This window comes from Anser anser (genome assembly GCF_964211835.1).
Source record: "Anser anser genome assembly, chromosome: Z".
Taxonomy (NCBI): domain Eukaryota; kingdom Metazoa; phylum Chordata; class Aves; order Anseriformes; family Anatidae; genus Anser; species Anser anser.
In genome coordinates, this window is record NC_139723.1 from 59892953 (window position 1) to 59918245 (window position 25293).

Here is a 25293-nt window from a genome sequence, read left to right on the forward strand (position 1 = left end):
CTGGTGAGAATTAAAGAGAATATTCTGTGTGAACTCAATTCCCTTTCTAGCTCAGGAACTCACAGTGGTTGCCAATGCTTTTTGTTTTCAAAAGCAAATCTTTATACACTACATGGCTCAACACTGGAGCTAGAAAGTGCGGCTCATTTTTGGAGACAGACAACGAATAGGAAAGTTAAAACTTCAGCCTATTTTTTTCATTAAAAAAGTGTTTTTACTCAAGTTCATTTACGTTTGCATTTTCAATTGTATAAAAACTACCACTGCTTTTCTTCCATGTTTTCACTAACAAAATGGTCACATGAAAATATTTTTTATCTGTAATACTGCAATAAACACCTTTTGAATTACTGTTAGTTAGCTACTTCCAGTATCACTACTTATTAGAACACTATGCTGCACAAACACATTGAAGCACATTCTTTTGATACGTGTTGCTTCTTGGAGACTCAGGTATGTCAGACCACTAAGAAATGCTACTGAGTATTTTAGTCTTCTTGAAACAACCAGAACAGATTTAATGAAATAAATGACATAGAGTCCTTGTTCAAAGTGAAAAAATACACAGAGCTACACATTACTTCCTTAGATGGCCAGATGACTCAAATTAACAGTAGTAATTATCAAGCACAAATATCTATGAAAACTATGAATATTAAAAATAATGGTAATTGAAATAAACACACAAAAGGGAAGATGATTATATATATTAAAACATATTATATATATATATAATATGTCAAATATATATATGTGTTTGTGTATCAATTATATATATATGTAATATCTATGTCAATATATATACGTCCATTATATATATGTCAAGTCAATGAAAGCTGCTAGGTTTTTGGACATTTTAGAAATATTTTGCATGGGACAAGGTAACTACATAACTAAATACAGCATCCAGCAGGTATCTTACCTTGTAATGGCTAACAATATCAGATCATCAGCATAACACATAGTTTTAAGCATTTAAAAAATATTTCTGAAAAAATAAATCACAATTATCTTTGCAAATGGATCTTAAGAATTAAAGAAAAATAATCTTACCTATAAATGGTATGGGGAACATACACTTCTCTAATTGGGAATTCCAAAATCTCTTTGTGAGGACGACTACGGTTTTCTGGAAATGGCTTCACTGGTAGTAATTCTGGTGTCAGGCAATAGCCGAGGTTTTCTGGAGCTGGGGAGATCTCCAGTTTAAGTGTTCCTTTAAAGAAATCATATTTCAGCAAAAAAAAAAAAAAAATCAAAAATAACTAAAGCATAGAAATAAGCAGAAGTAAGAACTGGATCTTTGGTTTGAGGCCTACGTAAGAATAAAAAACATGCATGTAGAAGGATACACAGCGAGCTGAAAAAAGGTGCTGTCTAGCAGAGTTCTGTCGCTGTCTATGAAGATTCTGCTTTGATTAATATCTGCCAAAGTAGACACCACCCAACAGGAACAACACACTTGCTGTGTGGTCAGCAATTAAATGATTACTACTGATAACATTGACACAAAAATTAACCAGGCCTTCAATTTAAGTTTTGGTAAGTGAAAACTTTTGGGGGAACACAGACTTGTCATTTCTGGCTGTCAGCTAAAAAGGCAAAAGAAGCTTTGCACTCAGTTCGTGTTTTCTGAGGTTCCTCTACAATCCAGAAGAGTTCAAGCCATAATTTATGTAAAAAGTGAAAATCAGCTGGGCAGGTGTTTAAGTGTAACTAAACTCTATCTTCACATCTCTACTTTGTTAGCTAACACTGACCCAAATACAAGATGAAATATGTACACATTTTAATCTCCTTCTGTAAAGTATGACCCATTAAAAAAAACTGCAAGGAAAATCTCCTTTGAAAGCACTGTCTTCAAACAGCTTGAATAATAATAAAAGGCATCCAGTAAATACACTGTAAATTAGGGAGGAAAGCAAATCACTGGAGAGTATCAAGCTAAATATGAATCTTCATACCCACTCATGTGGACCTGAGGAACCCAGAGAGTTCCACAACAGTATGTTATAGAGTTTAAAAAAAAAAAAAAAAAGTTTATTATATTTTGGGGTTGAAGTTGATAGAGCAATTTAGAGGAGAAAAGTACGTATATTCTATTCCACCCAAAATGGATTATGTACCTGGTAAAGTCTTAATTCTTCTCTGCAAGGAAGATGATCTTTTGAAATCAGCTAAAAATTTGAACAGATCTTCATCACTAAGCCTGTCACCTTCCTACAGGAGAAAGACAAAAATCAGTATTCTTATAACAATACTCCATGACACTGAGAAAAGTTTCTGAGTGAAACATAACCTTGAGGCATCCAAAGCAGGTGGGTCACTGCCAACTCAACAGCAATTATCCTCTGTACCCCCACTAACATCACTGGGTAATTTTTCCCAACACAGCTCACATGACACATATGAAATATATCTTAGGCAATCAGAAATAAAGAGCATCTTGTACCTGTTTAAAGAAGGTGCTGAGTGTCAGAGAGATTGTTTTGAAGTTTGATGATGGATAATTGTCCTCGGAGCTGAGACTTCTCTCAGAAAGTCTTCTCGCCTGTAGCAGTGTTGCCTTCTTGTCACTAGCTGATCCTTTCCCTTCAAAGGGAAATTAAATAAAATACCAGCTTGCTTTGTATTGCTCCTCTACAAAGACTATAAGGATACACTAAAAATCCACGAGTTCCTGGTAACGTCAGAGGACAGAGAACAGTACCTACTACCTTTTGCCTGTATTTCCCACTACTCGTATTTCAGACTATGCGACATAATGGAATGCCAGGACACACCTAGTGTGACATTATTTCTGCTGCAACGCACAAGCTTATTTAAATTTTTATTTAATGGGTTTTATAACCCCCTTTGGTCAATGTTGGGTGCAGCTTAAAAATATCACTTGTACAATCCAGAAACTAAGTATTTTGATTCCTACGTATTGCAGATGGACTCCATACAGTAAAGACACTTTCCCTACTACAAAGCTAGTGTTCAACCAAAATTGAGTCTAAAACATGGAAGAATATTTAGAGTACATAAAAATACATAAGCAGAGATGAAATAGTGAGAATATTAAATTGTATTTGAAGGCTGAGAAGGTGTGAACTTGAATCTGTCAGTCATTCTTGAGGCCAGAGTGAATGACATTGTTTCCTGTGGTCAAAACCACCTAAGAGTTGCTTTGTGTTAGTTAGAAAACTTAGATGACTACCATTTAAACCTTCAGTCTCAGGTATTTCTCGTTCAAGTGTGGAAACATTGAAGAAATTAGTTAGGCTTATGGGAATCCAGGCGAACGGCATTCTGTATTTCCCCAGCCGCTGACAGAAGGATTCAGCTTGTGCTTTCAGTTTTTCAATCTTTTCTTTTGTCTAAGACAAAGAAAATAATGGATGTGTTAAAAGCAATCAGTTAGTTTAACTCAGTAATGAGAAAAAAAAAAAAGAAATTTACAGTTCAGTAAATTGCACTCTTATCTCTTGTGTTTTCTTGTTACGTTACTGCCAGGATCATAGCTGTTTTAATTTGTAATTCACTTCCCATTTCTTTTTAACAAGTTCATTTTTATTATCAAAAATGAGTATGCAGATCTTCTTGCAGTGACCCTTATGCCCATCATGAGCAAGCACAATAAAATGTTAGCAGGTTTAGTTCCTTCAACAGATACACAAACAATATTGTACTGAAGGTGATATCTAAAAGGTGAGAGATGTGGTGGGATTCTAGGAAACACTATCAGTCTGCTCCACGGAGGTAAACGACCATGCATTCCCTGAATAAAGCTCATGCTATCTAGTGATGTCAGCAACGAACTGGTCATGCACATGCCATAACAGGTTGGTTGTCTATCCAAATTAACAGCTTGTCCCTGAGGTATAAATATTTGTGCAAAATCCATTTTGCATTGCCATCTTTTTTTTTGTAAATCCCTAGCTGCTTTGTGGCTCAAGACTTTGGAATCAGTACAGATTTTCAAAGTGGTCAGGAAGCAAAAAGTCTTCTTTGTGTCTTGTCTTCTCCTGACTTCTTCATGTCAATCAAAGACACCAAATGGCTTGTCCCATGGATGCACCAACTGACTTCCTCCCCATTGTTCTGTGGATTCTGCCCTATTCCATGTGTGTGCATTTTTTGATCTAAACATTCTTCATGGTTGTTGACTTACCTTGCCAGCTTCACTTTCTTTAAGAACCATGTAGGGTTCTGCACAGTCTCCAATTTCTCCTTGCTGAAGTACTTTTTCTATCTACAAAAAGCAATAAAATAAGACACTCAGAAAGGAAAAATGTCACCATAATTAACACATTGCTTCTCTAGCAATATGAAAGAACCAGCCTAAATTTACAATACACAACTCTTAAAGCAGTCTTTATGGACTAATGTACAATGAAACTTCTCCCAGTTTTCCATCTGTTTAGTTATAAAGCAGAAAACCTGTATGTGACAACACTGTCCATCAAGTATGACTGAGTTTTCACTGAAATCAAGAAAATTAACACATTCCAAATGAAACGGTTCAGGCTAACTTAGTTTCAGAATTAAATATACAAAAAAATGCAAAGTGTTCTAAACCAAAGGCCCTTCTTCCTCTCACCCCCCCAATATTATTCAAAAATTAAAAATGACTTATTTCACTTTACTTTTAATTTTCTTAACAAAGAGAGAGGAAACTCTACCTACTAGAACTAGAACACAGAGTATTGATATAACTTCTTAGCTTGGGAGTGAGATATACCTACATCTGTATGATTAAAAATTATCAGAATACCTCCTCTCAGCTATGGGAAACTTACGTTTGTTAACTATTTGTCAACTCCACAAACTCAGACAATAGGCACGGCTGGGAACAGGAAGCATGTTGTTGAGGTAGCACTGTAACATACCTTTATTACTAGGTATATATCCGATGAGGGATAAGTGACAGAAAATACTGCTGATCTTGCCTGAGTAGACGGGTCAATGGAGGGTGTATGAGAACGCAAGAATCCTCTTAATGAATCAGGGTTCAGGTCACAATGAAAATTTTCAGAGATCTTGAAAAGAAAAAGACTTATAATGTATTGCAAAGTAAAAATGCATTGAATTTTGTTTTAATAAGTCAAAAGAAGTAACTTGAACTACAGAATAAACAATTGCAAATGTGATAGTTTGAATAAAAAGAAACCTGGATCAGGCTGCACACGTGCAAAAGTTGTGTACTTTTTGTAAGTTGTTCTAAATAGCTTTTAGAGTTAAAAGATATAAATAAGAGATAAAATCCAAGCCAATTGAAAAAACAGAAACAGAAGACAAGATAAACGTCCTAGAATTTTCAATCAATAATGAAATTAATCTGAAAAAAGTAAATGAATGAACAATTATTATTCCATTCCTTTTTTAAGCTGTAGTGTACACTTACTTTTTTTCTTTCTTTTATATCATAGAGAGCTATGCATGCAAACAAAGGTTCAATCTCTATATCAAACCTGTTAAGGAAAGACACATAGTACACTCATTAATATTTTACTCCTAAGACTCTGCATAACAAAAAAAAAAAGGGCGGATATATTTTCACTGGTATTTCCATTAGGAAGTGAGGAAAAATATTTAGTTCCAGAGTTTGGCTCTCCCAAAATTTGGAGGATTTTTTTTTTTTAATAGTGCCTTTCATTAGATGATTTCAAGAGGAAAAAAAACAAAAAGGAGTAAATTGCTGTCAATATTTTCTAAATTGGTCCGAAAGCTGGTCTCAGATATCAGTTAAAATGATCGTACCATTCTTGATTTTTTTTCTATTTATCAAGTCCACTAGCATGCACAGAGACCAATCTAGTTTTACTCATAATATATAACTGGCATCATCTCCAAATCCTTTTCACCATGACAATATAAAGACTTCTGTAAATATGGATAGAAACAGTTTTCTGCCAAAATTACACATGGCAAGAACAAGCAAGCATGTAAATGCTTGTTGAACAGGAAACATGCAGTGTAACAGGTCTGTAGCAATACAATCAGATAAATTAAGAAACTGTAAATGAGAGCTGTAACTGAGGCCTTCCAGAGAAGGATACTTACTTCAGAGACTGCAGCTTTACCAAAATCCTGTTACCCAGGTGTTCCTTTGGGCGATCTGGCACTGGTCGTATCTCCACTGCATCTTCCTATCATTAAACAGTTATTCTATTCATATACTGTTAAAGTAATTGTAAATTTGCATGCTTACATAACAGCTTTATATGATGTAACTTGGCTGCTGCTACCAAACAATGTTCCCTCACTCAGCAACCATTTCACCTCTTCAGCCAGAAAGAAAATTGATATATATTCCCAAAATTGATATATATTCCCAAATATCTACACTACTGACTGTCATCTGGTGTGTTTCCCAGGCATGTGTTGCTTGTTCTGACACAAATATTTTAACAGAATGTGGCTTGACCCACACTAAACGAGGGTAACAAGGCCTTAGGCAACACCATGAGTCTGGTACAACCACCTGAATGCACATACAAAATACTTTGTGGAGCCCATGGTGGTGTCCCTTCACCCAAGCTAGACACACAAAAGCAGAAGAGGCAGAGATCCAGGCCAGGAGCCCCATGTTTCAATGTGGAGCAGGCATCCATCAACACTCCGAGAATGCCCCCCCCAGCAAAGCACAGCTTGTGCACGGGAAGTCCTCCGAGCTCACCTCGTCCACGGATGGGTAGAGGGCGAGGAGCTCAGCGTGCCTGTTGGTTCGCCGGGCTTCCTCGTTCTGCCTCTCAAACTCCTCGGCGCTGACGTGCCGCAGCAGGTTCTCCAGGCGGGGATCGGGCTGCAGGCTGCGCAGGTCAAAGTCGCAGGAGGCCGGGGCAGTTCTGGAGGTGTCCTCGTGGAGCGTGGGCACATGTCTGGGCCCCGTCTGCTGGAAAATGAAGGCACAGCAAAACCTCTTACAGCCCACTGCGGTGTGGACGTCATGAGGTTTCTCTTGCCTATCTTTCAGAGGCTGCCTTAATTTCACATCTGCCAGGAGGCCCAACAAGTGGGAGATGACGGCAAGTACTGTCCTACACTTTGTGCCTCTCCACGTGCAGGGGAACAAAGAAAAGGGTTGTTCACCTCCCATTTTCAAGGTGGACATTGCTGAAGTCAAAGCAGAGCAAGGTGAGGTGGTGAGCCATTGTAATTCTTCAGGTCTCCGAGCCTGACTATATCCACATTGGGAACAAACAGGCCAGGGGACCTCCAGCAGCACATAGCCCACTTTGTTGCTCACACTTCCCTGATCAGGGGGTGGCAGCGGGAGTTACACAGCCACATCAGCCCGTGCACTGATACCTACATGCTCTACATGCAATGGTTACAGAAACTCCTCATAAAGACAAGCCAACTGCTACAGCGATCCCAGTATGCTGCACCTTGACTTCTTCTGAGGGAAGCTACTATATTTGATAACTTTTTCTAGAGAAAATAAAAGATACCTGAAAACTTGCTTCACCAGAGTCCAAAGTTTCTGATTCAAATGTTTGCTTCTGAAGACGCTTGTGAAAATCTTTTCGGGATCCCTTATTTTTCAGATTACAAGTATCTGAATTCCCTTGGTTCCTTTCAGAGAGAAACCCAAGTAAGTCAGGATGAAGCAAAAAAGGAATTAAAGGAAAACAAAACAGAAAAATAAAAACTAAAAATTAAGTAATTAAGCAAATTAAGTGTATAAAACTATTTATTCTTTTCGAACAATCTGCTAAATTCTGTGGTAGCCTTTTTGGAATTAGTTTCCTTAGTTACAGTATCTTGCTCTGTTCATTTTCCTTTCCATAGCACTTACAAAGCAACATCTAAATATCTCAGTACTTTCATAAAGATGTCACAATACGTAATTATTGATCAGGGAGACACCTTTTATTATATTTTGAGACTAACTGAATTATATCATCTGATGTGTATTAATTTTAATTGTTTTTGAATTTTAATCATTTACCAGTTCAGTGCAAATGAAAACTGAAGTCATAAAAGAGACAACCCCATCTGTCCTTGGTTATGACCTTGTTTTGGAACTGCATTAATCATCCAGAATGAAAGACAGGAATTTAATACAAGTTTGTTTTGAGACACCTTAGCATCCATAAGAGGTTTTGTTGATTTATTTTTAACTACCTCTAGTGTCATTCCAATGATGAATACAGAGATTTGCTTACCTGAGATCACACTTTCCCTCTGAGGCACAAGCTACACTAAAGATGCCCTTCCCATAAAGCATTCCTGGAAATTTATTTTACTTATTTTTAAAAGGATGGTAGCAATTAAAACTCACCAGGAGGCAAACTCTGTTTTTAACAGACATGTCACATTAATGGCTGAATTCTAAAAGCAGGACAAGGAAAAGAAATAAAGGACAACTGAAGGGAGAAACCAACATGCACAGGAACTCACCTCATCTTGGCCTATACCAAAATAATTGTGGTGCTTTCAGACTGATAGCCAAATAAACTCCACCACACTGCTCTTTCCATCGCCCCTCCTCAAAGGAAGGAGTGCAGAAAATATGATGAGGAAAACAAAAACAAACAAAAACAACCCAAATCCTCACTAGCTGAGATAAAGATAATTAAACTAAATGATATTTAGTCACGTCCTGGGAAGCAGGGCCTCAATACATGTAGCAGTTGTTTGGGAGGACAGACACAATGACAGCCCACCCCCGCCCCTTCTTCCCCTTTCCCAGCTTTTATTGCTGAGTGTGACTCCACAAGATAAGGAATATCCCTTTGGTTGGTTTAGGTCAGCTGCCCTGGTGATGTCCCCTTCTCACCCCTTGCCAACTCCCTGCTAGCTCTGGGAGGTTTGTAGGGAGTCTGGGTGCTGTGCCTGCACTGCTCAGCAGTAGGCACAACACTGGTGTGATACCACTGCTGTTCTAGCTACAGGTGCAGAGCACAGCACTGTATGGGCTGCTGCAGGGAAAGTTAAGGCAGTACAGACATAGTACAACCACAAAGACCCCTCAGCTGCACCTAGCCCCTATTGCACATGTCCCCCTGCTCAGAGGCATGAGGACTAGGAGACCTCCTCAGTCTTTGCTCCTTGTGCCACCCACCAAACTTTTTTCGCTCTGCTGCCTTTAACTTTCCCATCAGGAATGGATGAAAGCCACACACACATTTCTATCACCCACAGCTCTCCAGACCATAAGTTCATCTCCCTGTCCTACAAATCTTTATCTCTCAAGTTGACAACCACATCCTTTTCAGACTTTCTCAATACAGTGGAAAACTTCCTATGAGTACTTTCTCCTCCCTTAACTTCTTTGCCTCCTCCTCATACCTGTTTTCAGAATAGTGCCCCAGCATACCATGAGACTCCCAATAGCAGCCACTGGTTTTCCCAACAGTGGAGCATCTTTTATGCTACCTTGTTCTTTGCAATTTTAATTGCTTACTTTGTTAGCCCTCAAAGGTCAGCTCTTTGGGAGGGCTCAGACTTAATAAAGCGTCTGAATTCAAATTTGCCTCACCTGAAACAGTGAGACAATAAAACACCCCAAAAGTCTTTTCATGCATGTGTATCTCTCTGGCTCCATTCACATTTTTGCATGCACACATAAGAGCAAAAATAGCCATGTGCTATTTATTGTTTGCTGCATGTACTTGACTGCTCAGTCGCTATTTGTGTGCAGAGACAATGCTGCCTCTTTACAGTGCACTCAGAGCTGTGCTGTGTGAAAGCATGAGCACTGTGCACTGCACAGTGTACGTAGTGAGCCTGCAAAACCCGCCAGCTTCTTTCTGGTGACTCATTGTGGATCACTTCTGAGAACTGAACCAATTTCATAAGCACCCCTGGAGGAAGTCTCCTCACAGCTCTCGGAAGCTGCTTCCTCCCCGCACAGGTGGCAAAACTGAACCATGCAAATCCTTTATGGCCGGGGGGAGATGATCCACAATGCATGGTTGCTGACATACCCCCACATCAGTAAAACCAGTAGCTGGGTGACTGGGCACAGCACAATGACAGCAAATATGCTGGCCTGCCCAGTGCCACATTGCTCCTCAGGAAGAGGGCATGAGCACACGAGGAGGTGAACAGGAAATGCTGCAGAAAACTGGAGCCCCAGAAAGGTTTTTCTGAGGAACTGAACAGGAGGGTCTGCTGGGGAAGGCAGAGAGCTCCACTCACACACTGCATCCCCAAGAATCTGGGTTTGGGCTCCCCTGCACAGCAAGCATGTGCTGAAAGTTCCCTTCACATGTAATATGTGAAATTGAATGAAACGAAATAAAAATGGATAAGAGAAGAAAAAAAAGGAGAGGAGGACAGGACAGGACACGACAGGGACAAGGATGGGACAGGACATAAAATAAAATAATAAAATAAAATAAAATAAAATAAAATAAAATAAAATAAAATAAAATAAAATAAAATAAAATAAAATAAAATAAAATGCATAGATCCAGTTCTCTGTGTTGAATTACACTGACCCCAAATGCAGAAATCCTTCACCGGATTCTATGTAAAATAGTTTTCTTGGATGTATCGGTAACAATCCAATGAATACTGCCAATCTCTGCCAGGAAAGCCCATAATACTCTTTTTTTTTTTTTTTTTGTTCTAGGACTACACTTCCTTTTCACACACCATTAGAAATCAAATCATGTAGAATTTTCAGGGCATGTAGAGGAAAGAGATGATCCACACATATTTATCCCTGTTCTCATTCCTTTTAGTGTTATAAAATAGTAAGGTAGCATAAATCAAAATTAGTGCGGCCTGGTTATTTTAGCAACAAATGTAATAAAAATGGGAAATGCACTTTCCCTGCACTGTCAATTGTACAGTGTATAGTTTTGACCTTTCGTAAAATGATAGCATTTTCAGTGCAGGGGCATGTTCTGGTAGCATCTGAAAATTTAGCCATGAGCAGAAATCTGTCTTGTTTCTGCTTAAGGTGATTCTTTAAATCTCCTGTTTTCTGACAAGAAATTCAGAAAGTTTTGGAAGCTGTGGATCTTCAGGAAATCTACAGCATTTGCAAAACATAATCAAAAAACTGTATATAGAATCATAGAATACCCTGATTTGGAAGGGACCCACAAGGATCATTAGGTCCAACTCCTGGCTCCACACAAGACCACCCAACAGTCTGACCACATGTCTGAGAGCACAGTCCAAATGCTTCTTGAACTCCAACAGGCCCGGTGCCATGACACTGCCCTGGGGAGCCTGTCCCAGTGCCCGACCCCCCTCTGGGCGCAGAACCTTTCCCTAACACCCAGCCTGACCCTCCCCTGTCCCAGCTCCATGCCGTTCCCTCGGGCCCTGTCGCTGTCCCCAGAGAGCAGAGCTCAGCGCCTGCCCCTCCGCTCCCCTCGTGAGGGAGCTGCAGGCCGCCATGAGGCCTCCCCTCAGCCTGCTCTGCTCTGGGCTGAGCAAACCCAGGGACCTCAGCTGCTCCTCATACATCTTGCCCTCTAGTCCCTCCACTATCTTCATAGTGCTCCATTGGATGCTCACTAATAGTTTTATGTACTTTTTGTATTGTGGTGCCCCAAACTGTACAAAATAAATAGTGTACAATAGTAGTCAAAGAGCCTGAAAGGACTGAAGACTAGACAGCTAACAGCTGTATATTAAAAGCCTGGTATGAATGGATAGAGTGAAAACTGACAAAACTCAAACTGCAATAGTCCTTACATAAATGCACAAAACTTAAAAAGAAAAAAAAAAAAGAAAAGAACAAAAAAGATTTTTCAAGCATCATATAAAAGGAGAAAAAGAAGGGATAAGAGGTCACGATGAAAGATCAACTACTCACCACATAAACACTGAGTAGACACCGAAGCTATTACAGTAGGAGAAGAGATTAAAAAAGCTTGGCTTGTTTAGCCCATCAGTTTAAAAGCTGGGGTAGGATATGATTGCTGTCCCTCAGTGTGCAAAGAGGCTAAAGAGTAAGGAGAGAAGAAACAGCTTTGGCCTAAGAAGAAGTGGCACACATGGCTATGAAAATGTTTAGGCCAGGACCTGGAAAATGACTGCAACTTTTAGATGAGTAAAGTTTTAGGACAACCGTGGTAACAGCTACTACTACTTACTACTAAGATACTGCTTTAAAATGGAGGTGAATCAGATTAGAAAGGTATTAGGTAACCTGAAAGCAAGGGATTGACCTGACACCCACTTGGACCACACGGTTGAGGAATAAAATTGGAATATATTTGAATTGGTTCATTTGTAATTTGTTCATGAATTTATGACATGGAAATTTTAACTACCAGGCATTCAAGAACTAAGCTTTGTTTCTCTGAAGATAATATTCCACCAAGTATGTTATAGTTGCCAATTAATTGACTCCTGAGAATGCAAGGAAGCACAATGAATGTATCCTGAATTAATCCTGATTTAGATAAATCATCATTATAGACACTTGATGTGAATTACTTCCTGATTAATTCCCATCGGCTCAAACAAAACAGTAGAGCAAAACTACTGAGAAGTCAGTTCTGGTCTTCAGTCACTGATTCAAATTATTTTTTAAAATTACTAATAACATACATCTTCTCTCTGTCAAATAGGACACAAAATGTTTTCTACTTCATTTACTTGTAGGTAGCTTACTTTCTATTCACAATCAGCCAGTCCCGGAGATACGTCTGAACACAATCTCTGACATGTGAATCCAGTTCAACCCTGTGGAAAAAGCAACACATGGTAAATATTTTAGTAACTAGGTCATGCCTTAAGGACAGAGAAATTTATCTAAACATGCTGTTCAGATAAAGGCCTCACTATTAGTTCTCTCCTGTATGTTTATTTATTGCTAAGCTATTGTTTGAGGTTTAAGGAATATGTGTACTGTATGGGTACCCTTATGCAGGTTTTGGTTGCTGTGTTTATAAATTAACAAACATACATTTAACAGAGATAACCACTTGCCACTAATATAAGACTGGTGTTGCTATAAAGTACTGCAAAATAAATTAAAGTGTACCACGTATCCATCTTTGTGTTTTTCCAATAGAGATACTTTTCCAGAGGCCTCAGCTCCTGTACTCTTGCAAATACATAGTCTCTTTGTAAGACTTTGGTATAACTTTCTTTCTCACAGAAATGGAGAAAATTCCAGAAATGGACCCTAAGCATTTAATCAGACAGCTCAAAAAAACTGTGAGATATGAAAATACTTTACAATTTTATGATTCTGAAATGTCTCATCTAATGTAGAAAGTTGTCAGTGCTGCCTGAGAGGCTGGATACTTATTGGCACTGAAACATTATAAGCTATAGTCAATGTTAGTGATGATGAACGTGCTATCATGATGTTGTAGCACAATTACCCTACCCCTATTCTGAAGAACGTTAGTGACCTGTACCAAAATCGATTGTTAGCACTTTCCACCCAGTGCTCAAATAGATTTGCAGCCCAGGCTGGGTAACATCTGATCGGGGTTGAGACCACCTCATGGCACGAGTGGGCTGAGGCAGCACGTGGTGACTTCCTGCATCAGAAGGACATGCTTTTGTCAGCAGCCAGCACATTAACCTCATCTGGTTGGTGTGTCTGCTTCCTGCTTTCAGCACAGGAAGATACTAAAAGCTGCATTGCCTGCACGCAGATTTCCAGTGTATGCCCTTCCCAAGTGATCACCTCCCTAACATGCCATGCATCCTTGACCAGGATTTTGCATGTGGTGTTAATATCCATAGTGGCAGCGTAAATGGCTAAGCAAGGAGCTGTTGTATAAAAACGTCTGTTGGATACAAATTTGTTGCTACTGTCTCTCCAAGCTATGCCACAGATACCTTTAAGTATATTTTAATACCACTGTGGTGGAAAAAGTTAACTGCTGTTTTAAATAACAGTTATATTGGGAGACAGTGCTGCAAATGTGTGTGTGTATGGGAATCATTTTGTCTTTTAAAATCACGTTGAATAACTACTTGAGCTGTTAATAACAATAAACTTAATTTCACTTACTCACTTGTTGTGAATAACTTAAGTAAAACATAACTTAAACACATAAACTTAAGTTGGATATTTTTTTACTATTTTCATCCTGTCTTCCTGTCTTATTAGTAGTGTATTTATATACTGAATGTGAACTTCAAGCATCAAAATATTGTCTTTTGATATCCGTTCTCTTTCCCCAGCTACAAGAAAACAAGAGTTCATAAGAAAGACTGGAACATTTTATATGAGTGACTTCATGTGCAACTTTAAGTCAAAAATCACATTTTGTGCAAATTTTACAAAATCTCATGGGATCTGTATGATTCAAAGAGCTCTCAGGATCTGCATGATTAGTGTGACACCTTCTCTAACACCTTTGCTCTTCTGAACTTCCTGAGAATTACGTTAGGCCAGGAAGGAATATGCAGGCTGAGAACCCACCTAGGGGAACTCAGCTAGTCCACAGACAGTGAAAATCACCTGAATTGTCATTCCCACTTAGCCTCATCACATTTGGTGTGCTGAGCAGAAAGCACTGAAGGCATACGGTTGTTGTATAGGGCTCTAACTCATACAGCTAGCTGGTATAAATTAGGACAGGCTGTTACATCTCATGCAGGAGCAGAGGGGGATGCAGGTCTGCCCTGAGACAGGACACCATAAGCTAAGCCTGTTCATGCCTTCAGCACTCAGGTTCAGCACAGCAGAGAACATAGACCATGTTCATATGGTTATATCGTGAATACACTGGAAGGAGCCAAGCTGCATCCCAAACACTCCTACACAGTTAGCCATCTTTGCAAACACAACAGTTTGGGGCTAAACTGGTGCTGACTTCAGGTTTATCTGGCTCTTGCTGCTTGCAAACCTTGCTACACCTTTGTGGTTCTACTCAACAGTAACATTTATGGCCAAACAATCCTTGGAGAGTATTTTGCATACAGCGCATAGGACTCTCCTAAACCACACTAGAAAATTCTCCAAGGCAGTGCTTTTTCTCATTCTGAAAAATTCTTTTGCTCGTATCTTCCTTGTTTATCAAACCACCGTAAGTATTTCCAGGATAGATAATTACCAGTATCAACTCATGCTAACTATTATAATTTAAAAACCATTGAAAATAGTGGAAAGCTTCCTAATTATTTCAATAATATATACCTGGGCCCAGAATTGACTTCTACACTAGAAATTGACATTTTTTTTCTTCCCCCAAACCTTCTGAATATTAAACAAAGAAGATACTGAGAAAAAGATGCTTAGTGATCTAGTCAATGCCATGTAACACGCAGCTGGTAGGAAAGAAAAAAAGGAAAAAAGGCTTGGTCCTATGGTTGTTACATGATCAAAATCAGCCTCCACCTCCAAGAGTCACAGCTACAATTGTTTTTCATACTACCCTCCTGCCCTTCTTCCCTCTTTGTCCTGGTCTACCCCTACCTCCCATCTGCAGCTACCAGCCAGAGCAGAAAGTTGTCTAAGTTCTTGCATAACTTTAACTGTGCCAACAGGCCTAACAGAATCAATGACAAAGTTCAGATATTTAAAGCTAAGCAAGTACATGAGGGCTGGATGGATAGCAGAGTGAGGTGTCTGGACCAATATCTTTATGCTCAAAACTATTTTTAATCATGCAGCATTTCAGAGAGAGAAAAAGTCTCCTTACCCATCTTCTGGCATAGAAGGTTGTAAAGTCCTGCACTCTTTGGGTGTAAAGACAACATCCAAGTCATCTTCAGGAAAATCACCAAGTTCATGTGCCAGTTCTGAGTCCAAGTTGTTCAGCTGCATCATTAGGAAGCCTTCAAAATCTAGTGGGTCTACTGCGTCATAAAAGGAAGGCTAAAGAAAGAAAGAAATAACTTTGTTTTAGTAACAGAGGTATTTATAATAGTGTAACTTAGGCTTCCTTATTTAATTCTTGTCATTGTCCCATTTTTATTAAAAATAAGGAAGAGCTATCTAGCCTAATGTACTGTGCCATTGCATTGAATGCAGGGAAGAGTTGCTAACAAAACATGTAGCTGTAAAAGAAATGATGAAACAAAGAAAGAAAAGTTTTAATGTAAAACAAAAACAAAAACAAAGAAAAAAAACAAATTTGCACCTATTTTCCTTTTTAAGCTTTCACAGATGCTGGTAGGAGTAGTGCTGTCTGAAGTACATTCTGGATTCCCTCAGATGTACTCTGCTGGATCCCTGTGAAGCACACCCAGTCCCTCTTGTCCAGTCTATGGCGTTCATCAGAGTGATAGAAAAAGCATCAGAAAGTAGGAAACAAGGGCAAGGCAACCAACATGACAGTGGCCAGCTGGCAGGGAGCTGCCAATGGGCTCTGAACCATGTGTGAGAAAGGCACTAGCAATAACAATGCTAAGGCAGTAAGTCTGGTAGGTTACACTGAGCTAAGTGCCAGCACCATGGCTGCCATCGTGAAGATGCCTCTCAACTGGGGTGTTGTGCCTGAAGGGTACTGGCTATTAGAAATGCTATGTGCTTACAGCTCCAAAGTTGAGGGCAAGATTTACCCAAAATAGGAAGAAATTATTTTCCATCTCTGAATGTTGTTGGTTTTAAATTGTTTGGGATTTTAGTTTTACTTGTTTTAATTTTATTGGATTTTTCAACAGTTAGTACAATAACTATACAACATATTACATGGAACTACTAAAGTAATTATTACAAACCTTAGGTAACCACCATTTCTATGGCATGTGGCATTGCACCTCGATAGAGAACAGAAGTATTTGATTTTATTTTATCAGCCATTCTTACACAGAACATTCAATCCACAACAAAGTTCAAAAAGTGCAAGCTCTGCCACTCGTACATGCTGTGAAACTGTCTGGCTCTTTTTATTTGGTTTGTCTCAAAAACAGAAGCAGTAAATGTAGTTTGATATCATATCTAAAATTGTTACACATAAATGTAACTTCATATATTACTTTAAATGTATTTTTCCATTTGTAAATAAAAATGACATTTATTTTCACTTTCTATATGGTCAATAAAAATAGATTGTATATGTGTAGAAAATAAAATATCTGTCTAGTTGTGTGCAGAGACCAGCATCTCATATTATTGACTGTCTTGACAAGTAACTAAGAGTTCTAAAAAGTACAGATTTAGAAAACTCTGGTTTATGTTTTGCGAGTTCCAGAAAGGCCGTGGAAACCTAAGTGCAGTAATATCAATGAAATATAGTTAGAGCATTAAAACAATAGCATTGAAATACCTTATTTATTAGGAGGAAGAATTTTAGCCAAAAAAATAGATATCAAATCATCCTTGATTGTGAAGAACCAGGACTGTATAGCACCAGCCAGCCCAAACACATTTCATACAACGGCTTTCTGAAGCTTCCAACAATAGTTAGTCTGAAACTTGATAAGATAATCTATCTCTATGGTTCTGTTGATGGGGTGTGGGGAAAACAAGGCACCTGATGTCCTTGATAATAATACTGCCGTTATATGCAATGTTACTGTGACAATTGTCTCATCCAGGGTATAATCTCGAGCTATTCTCTTTACATTTCTGTCTTCTTCTCCACAAATAAAATCTGCAGGTCAAAACCATGAAGTTTTCACTCATTATTACTGAGACCTACTCATGAAAGACTCTCATGGGAGTTGGCTGGATTTTCACCGGAGTAAGAATTTACTTCTGTAAGTGACAGTGTTGTACTCAGGAATTTTATCTCAACTGGACAATGAAGAATTCTGCAACTTATGAAAAGTACAAAGGTGCACAGCAGTAACAAAGGTCTGGGTAGCTCTGAACTAAAATGGTTCATGCGTACCATGCCACATCACATCAGTCACTGTAGATAAGGAGATGAGTTAAAAATGGTTGGTGGTATAACTACAAGTATTGGAGGCTTATTAGTGTTCTGGAAACTTAAGTGAGGAAGTTATTCAGCTAATGAAAATCCAAAAACATCACAGAAAGTGAAGCATATTTTGGAGAAATACTGTAAAAACATCTAGGAGATGCAAAGCATTTTAAACATTTGTAAAAAATAGCAAATGATGCTGTGGAGACCATTGAGCACACCCCACAAAAACCCACATATTCCTCTTTTATAGGGAAACTCTAGTGGTCTCTACATGAGCGAAGTGTCAGAACTTGCCCATCTGCCTGTACATTTAAATGATCTATTTAATTCTCTGAAATCAGTTTTGGAAAAATTTTTCTCATTCTTTGCCCTTCTTACCCAAAAGGAAAACCTAACACTGACTGAGCATACTGGGTCAACAGTTATGAGTAAATAGGAATCTTTATTAGCTATTGACTTTTCACTAATAGTCTTAGGACAATATCCTTGAAGCCCATTTACTGTACTGTCCTGCTAGTAGTTAGAACAGTATGTGTTAATGCGTAGATATATATTAGCAAACTGTACAAAAAATAATTTGCAAAAGATTAAAGCAAAACACAGTTTAAATTATATATATATGTATAAACATATTATGTCCTTTCAGTTGCTGAAGATGTAATGTTTTGCATGCAAAATAATGTTGCTTATTACAATCTAATTTTCAATTAAGCATTGCATTTCCTTTCAGATACCACACTTCGTCATTCCAACAAGTCAAATACATCACAATTCATTATGTCTTGTAACTTTTTCTAGCTGAAGTGATAGTAATAATCTTTAATTAATGGAACTGTGTGCTTTTGACTATTGTGAATGAGATACAAATGGAAAAGATGGTGAAAAAGGTAAATACAGGTGGAGGGTAATGGTCTCCCTAACTGTGCAAATTATCAAAGAAAACAAAGAGAGATACTGTTTCAATCCAGACGCCTACACTCATATTCACACATTACAGAAGTGTGCAAAACAATCATTCTACAAAAAAAAAGAAAAAAGCCACAAATCATTACTACAAACATACCTTTTTAAGGAGGATGGACTAGAGGCATGTAGATTGTGACAGCGCACAAAATGGCAGCTATGGTGCAATACCCAGGAAATGAAATGTTACCGAGTTTCTTAAGAGCAAAAGCAACTTTATGCATGCAGAAGAGAACCCAGCCTCCACTGTCGGAATAACCACAATGAATAAGTTAAAGCACACCACAGCATTTCAGATTAAGGAAGTGAGTAGTGGCGGGAGGCCCTGACACACAGGAAGTAAACGCTTACATCTAGTGTTTTTCATTTTTCACAATCACTGGTGCATAGAGACTTTTTCTGCTACTACTTATTGATACCAAAGTTTTTTTTTTTTTTTTTTTTTTTTTTTTTTTTTTTATGGCATAGCATGTTTGCAGAATCCTCATCGTCCTGAAAGGCAATTAAGAAGATCTGGTATTTTTTCCCTTTGTCATAAGGGCAATGTCATATGGTCTGATTTTGGGGGAGGGGAAGAGGATTAACTGTGGAAGGCTGAATTTGGAGCCATATAACCATTGACTCAGTTAGGTCTATGCCAATCAGGACACACTTTGGCATTTCTCACTTAGCACGCTTACTCAATATCACTGAAAGGCAGGCTGGCATGCTGTCTCTGCTGCTAGCTCTGGGAACTATGAAATAAGCCATGCTAGTAGAGCCTCCACCTTTCTGTTTTTTTCTTGTTGATCTCGTTTTGTAAAACATCTGTGGCCACCACACAATGCATTTCCTTGGTTGTGGAGTTGAACATTTCTGGCAAGGCAAGGCAAGGCTGTTATATATTCCAACACTAACTATTTAACTTTGATTCTCAGTAGTATGTAGAACGACTGTCTATTTCAGGCTCCAAGGACCATTCCTAGTTCTTTCAAGTGTGTAATATCCTCAACATACCAGGGAGCATTTTTAACAGCTTGAGGCAGAAGACAGGTGAAGTAAAGATGGCTTAAGATACCAAACTTGTACATAGAAGACAAACCCAGAACTTACCAGATGAAGAGTAGAAAAGCCAGGTGTGCTTAAACTTCGTTGACAGAACTGCGCAAAGCCTGGTTGGAGAGTAAATTGCTTTCTTATTTCTGCAGAGGAGTACCTTTAATTAAGCAGAGAAAACCCTTATAATTACAGTTATACACATACATATGTCAAATCCTAGACCTCATCCAATCTAGCCTTATGTCCCAGTGTTTAGAAACATATTTTGATTATGTTCTAGACTCCTCTTGTTTTGTAATTCATACAGATCTCCAACAAACATTTGCAGTCCTAAGTAATTAATATTCTGACACTCTTTCAACACATTTATATCCTTATGTATCCTTGCAACTGGGAAGGATTACGCAAGAAAGAATTACCTTGCCCTTAAATGAAGTATGACTGCAACCTGTGGCAGTGATACCTGCAGATTTGTTTCTGTAAAAAAGAATTAAAGAATAATAGAGCAAAGAAAGAAGAATGAACATCAGAGAGGAATATATTTTAAAGAACTAGTAATTGACCAATGGATAAAATCAAAGTAGGACTGCTCATTGAACAGTGTAAGCACAGATTTATGCTAATAGCGTAATCTGTTCTGAACAACACAAGAGAAACCCAAGCATGAATTTAAAAAACAGTCTGAACTGTGTCAGATGAACATTTGAGGAAAAGAGAACTTTAGTGCTAATTAGTTGATTTCAATGGGAACAAAAAGGCCAGTACTGACTTCTTTGGAAATCCCAGAGTGATAATACAGTTGCATGTACCCAGAGTGCAAAACAGAGCAGCTTGCTCATTCTTCAAGGAAATAAATAAATAAATATGTAATATTATTTAAGACTAATCAAACATGAAGTGATAACAAAACATTTACAATATATTACTCCATGAATATTCAGGACAAGATTTTCAAAAGAAGAAGAGGCAATTAAGCAGATTCCAAATCTGAACAAAAGCCTTCTGGCAGCCAGCCCACCAGGACAACCAACACTGAGACAGGAAAACACAGAGGCAAGAAGACCTTCTCTTCTATATGAGACTCTCTTCCAACTCCAGCGAGCATTGGTAGGTGTCTTCAAACTACCATATGCCACAGTCTCCTTATTTCCTGTGCACCTTCTTTCCGTGACTGCTTGACCTATTCTGCCACATGTAGTTTCTGGCTACTGCTGTTGTTCACACGTATGACAAAAAACAAATTCTGCTGAATGCAGTTCTACTCTTGTTAAGGGTCAGGCATCTCACAAAAGGTATTTAAATTTTTGGCCTTATTTCCAAAGTATAGATGTATAAGATGCATAACTAAGAGTAGGTGCTTGGAGGTCAAGGCCTGGCATGAACGGGACATGACTATACTCTAAAGGCAGCAGTAACTGCAGACAGAGCAAAGCCAGAGTTACAGAGAAAGAAAAGGAATCCATTTGGAAGAGAAATTCCTTGTCAATACTGATATCCCAAATCTCAGGAAGTACAAAATGTGTTTTGTTTTTTTTTTTTTTTTTAAAGGTGATTCAATAATTATATAAGAAAGAAGCCATGGAGGGAGAGTAAGGAAGTCTGCAGATTTCCTCATTATTATTGCCCTATTTTGAAAAGCAAACCTGTTTGTATATCAAGGTGGTTTTTTTTTTTTTCATCTTCCCACTACAGACAATCTCTAATCATGAATGTATGTAACAAAGCATGAAATACACCCCAGATTATTAAAAATTATGATTTTCCTTTGAACAGAGTAAGTCAGTTTCTATCCCGTGCGGAAATACCTGTTACTGATGTAAATAAAAGTCTAGGAGCAGATGTATTCATAAACCTGTGTTACAGTGTATTGCAGAAGCTGCTGCTAGGGAAAAAAAAAAAAAGTAAAAATTACACCAGATATGGGGTCATTTTTGAAAAGGAAATGGTATGAACTTTCACCCACAAAAGAGGAAGCATGCATGTGGACATGGGGGCTAATTTGCTGTCTGGTAAAAGCCTGTGCAAACCCAGCTAACTGAGAGGAAACAAGTTTCTCAAAATTAGTTCCAGAGGCTCCCCAGTATGCAAAAGAAAGAATTTGCAAAATAAATTGCTTCAACTGAAGAATAAGCCCATAATCTATAAAGGTGAATTTCAAAAGGTTTAAGAGTAGTTTAATTGATTGATTTCACATTTTTCTTATCTCTGAAGGAAGAATGAGAAGAAATAGAGTTATAGTTACAGAAGACAGCAGGTTGGTTTGAACTGACTCAGAAATGATTGGCAGGATCTAATGGGAATAAGTAGAGGAAAGACACAGCTGCTAAGAGCCAGCAAACCCAAAGTACAAGTCAGCTACCCAACATGGAGAAAAGGTGGGTGCTACAGTCAGAGATTGTCATGGAGAGTTTTGAAAACCTGAGTACCAAGCTGGGAACAGATGGCCATTCCAGAAGCCCTTCATGATTATTTGAGTTCTCCGTTTTTTGGGAGGACTCAAACAATCACGAATCAGTCAGCTTGTCTCTGACACTCAAAAAGATAGCAAAGCAAATTACTGGGCAATCAACTGATGACCAGCTGGAACTGGTCCAGGTCCCAAACTATAACCTCCAATTGAAGCACAGGCCATGAAATCAATTTTAATCATTAATCACCATAACAATGCCTGTTTATTATTAGCCTGATGATGAATTGCACAGTGAGCAACTAAAAGTTGTTTAGTACCCCAAGGTCTGAAAAGTTTGTGACTTATTGGTATAGAAAAGAAAAATTAGATAATGATGATTATGGATTTATCAAATGACAGTCACATAAAGATTTATAATACTTTTCTCTGAGAGTTAGCTGGTTTCAGTAAGGCTCTTGTTAGTATCCCTCACAGCATTCCCTTAAGCAAATTAAAGAGAGAATGTGTAGATGGAATCAACGCAACTGCTTCCAAACTTGGTTAAAAACAAACAAAAACAAACAAACAAAAACAAACAAACAAAAAATATCCCCACACTTACGCAAGGTGTAGTCATCAAAAGTTTAGAGGAAGATTGTGAACAGATTTCAAACAATGTACTGTAAGTGAGTAAAGTAATTTGTCTTCAGCCTAGCTCCAGCCTAGCATTTTATTTAAGAACACTGATGATGGTATAGATGACGTAGTAATGAAATTTGTGGATGACATCAGACTGGAAGAAATTGTGAGTACTGAAAAAAGGGCTATACTTAACATGATCTCACATTTAGAAACTGTCTAAATCAGCACAATTAAATTGAATAAAAATAAATGTAAAACCCTAAATGTAGGAAGAAGAAAGCCCATCAAACGCAGAAATACAAAAAGGGAGATGCACTGTCTAAATAAATAACCACGCTGCAGACAATCTGAGAGAGAAGACCAGGCCACTTATTAACAGAGTACTATAAGTGCAGAAAAAAGGGGAAGTTATTTCTATCTATTTAAGCCAATGACAGTGTTAAAGCTGATGTACACGCTAAGAATACCACAGAGGAATATGCAATCACAGTGAAAAGGCTCCAAAGGAAAGCAGTGAGAATACTCGACATTTTGATCCACCTGGTAAGATTGAAAAAAGTGGTGTCCAGATTCCAAAAGAGATGAGTGAGGGGAGACAGAGCAGTTGTCCCCAACTACGTTAAAGATAGCAAACCATAAAGAAAACAGTGAGCAATTCATGTCCATAAATGGAAAAAAGCAATCTTCTTAAACTAAAATACAAAATATTTAATAAGCAATTGGGAAAAATGTTCCCACTTTGAAGGCAATGGGACACTGGAAGAAGCTATCTGGTGATGCCACAGTGATGAGAGCACACCAGCACTGTAGTGAATACTACCAAGAACTAACAAGAGGCAACAGCTGGGCAGCTGCAAGCCTTTCACAGAGCAGAAGTGGCACCAGCAGCATTAACAGCTGCTGCAGCTCTAACAGCTCTACAGAACTATCATTTTGGTACCAGTCCCCCCGCCAACCCCCCCTTTTTTTTTTTTTTTAGGAGAAAGCTGCCTGAAAAATAAAAATGTAGATTTGGAGGAGTTTTTTTTTCCACAACAGTCACGGTGGAATTCACAGTTAGTCAGTGTTCCCATGTTATGTTGCAAGACAGTATAGACCTAGAGAAAGATGGGAGATGATCGCAGCCTAAGGCTTTCCTGGGTTTTTTAGATCCTTGGTTGCTCCACAGTGTTGGAGCAAAATAACGTCAGTTGGAATTCATTGCTTCACTCTGTATTGATGTGGCCCTTCATGAATGATGATGCAGTATTCCTTGGTGCAAATCTTGAAAAAGCTGGAGCTCTCCAGACTTTCTGAACCACCCAAATATGACACAAGATAGCCAAAAAAATATACCAGTGCTGTTCTGCTTAATCAGAATTTTGACAGCATCTGCGTCACTCATTGATACAATCCTCCAGCAATTCTCCTGAATTGCTGAAAAAAAGTTGAAACATTCAACTTTTCATTGCAAAAATACTATCCAATGCAAAGTGTATAGTTTGTATAATATATTAAACCAATACTGCAACTGATGTAACAGACTGTATCTGTGGGTTTTAAAAATTAAATCTAACTCGTAGGTCAAATTCTGAGGTGTGTCTCAGTAGAGAGCTCATTGCAGGTTTGGGGACCTGGAAGTTTGGGGTAGTGCTTGGGCCTAGATGAGGTATCGGGAAAGGAAGGTAACATTGTCATTTACTTTCTCTCTCTAACATGTAATACTGTAGTTGAACACGAGTAAGTTCTATAATTAAAGTGATATGAATATACATAATGCAAGGAGCTAGTTCTGTAATTCTTTGAAACATGTTTAAAAGAAGAGACAATAAGGATTTTGCTAGTACAGATATCATACGAAATCTTGAACACAGAACGAGGGATTTACAGAGAAAAGAAAACATAAAGAGAATAGTTGTAAAGATCATCTATTTATTGGAAAACAGAAGGTACGTAATAGGAAAAAAAAATCTTAAAAGTATGCTTCATACACCTACCAATCCAGTTATCCAAATAAAATTAAACATTATGTACTAGATTGGGGTATGAAAAGAAAATTTTAACACCCTGACAATCTCTTTCAGCAGATTCTGAGGAATAGTGAGTTGCCTTCTGCAAGAGCTGCCTACATAATATGACATCAAGAAAAGATGAAAAAAAATGAAATAAAAAGGGACTATAAGAACAACATCCAAGGATGGAGAAACATTTGCATGTAAATGTATATAGATGGGAGAATCATGAAGTAAAACAGTGAAAAGTTTGGCTTAACAGGTAAAATATTAATCCTTAGCTACCCTGAGAAGTAATCCCTTCCATCTGTTGCCGGTGCAGAAGCTTCTCAGCTAGCTTTTGTTCTTTTTCTGAGCCTTCAACATGCAACTTCTCTAGTTACAACTGAAAAACACAGAACCAAAAATTCTAGAAGAGAAAAAGCTATCAAATACCTACCCCTCTCCTCCACTCCCACACACAAACACACAGATTTTTGGGCAGCAATCCAGATCTTTAACTAGCAAATATGGGAATCTTGCTTAGAAG

The 25293-nt window shown here is 38.3% G+C and overlaps 1 protein-coding gene across 4 annotated transcripts in view; it reads right to left on the minus strand.

The window, feature by feature from the left end:
- Positions 1 to 25293, minus strand: part of DOCK8 (dedicator of cytokinesis 8) — a 101804-nt gene that overhangs the window by 57587 nt on the left and 18924 nt on the right. The window contains exons 1-14 of one of the 4 annotated variants that reach the window (XM_083816393.1): positions 25204 to 25222; positions 19797 to 19899; positions 15570 to 15745; positions 12574 to 12645; positions 7440 to 7563; positions 6665 to 6880; positions 6049 to 6134; positions 5390 to 5456; positions 4875 to 5024; positions 4157 to 4237; positions 3203 to 3362; positions 2453 to 2592; positions 2127 to 2220; positions 1054 to 1216 (exon numbers count right to left, since the gene is read on the minus strand). In XM_083816393.1, the coding sequence (XP_083672519.1) occupies positions 1054 to 1216; positions 2127 to 2220; positions 2453 to 2592; positions 3203 to 3362; positions 4157 to 4237; positions 4875 to 5024; positions 5390 to 5456; positions 6049 to 6134; positions 6665 to 6880; positions 7440 to 7563; positions 12574 to 12645; positions 15570 to 15697 (1481 nt within the window). In that variant the 5' untranslated portion in view covers positions 15698 to 15745; positions 19797 to 19899; positions 25204 to 25222. Of the gene's footprint in view, positions 1 to 1053; positions 1217 to 2126; positions 2221 to 2452; positions 2593 to 3202; positions 3363 to 4156; positions 4238 to 4874; positions 5025 to 5389; positions 5457 to 6048; positions 6135 to 6664; positions 6881 to 7439; positions 7564 to 12573; positions 12646 to 15569; positions 15746 to 18804; positions 19706 to 19796; positions 19900 to 25203; positions 25223 to 25293 lie in introns of those variants that run through there. The other 3 variants (XM_083816391.1, XM_083816390.1, XM_083816392.1) reach the window with 3 other exon arrangements.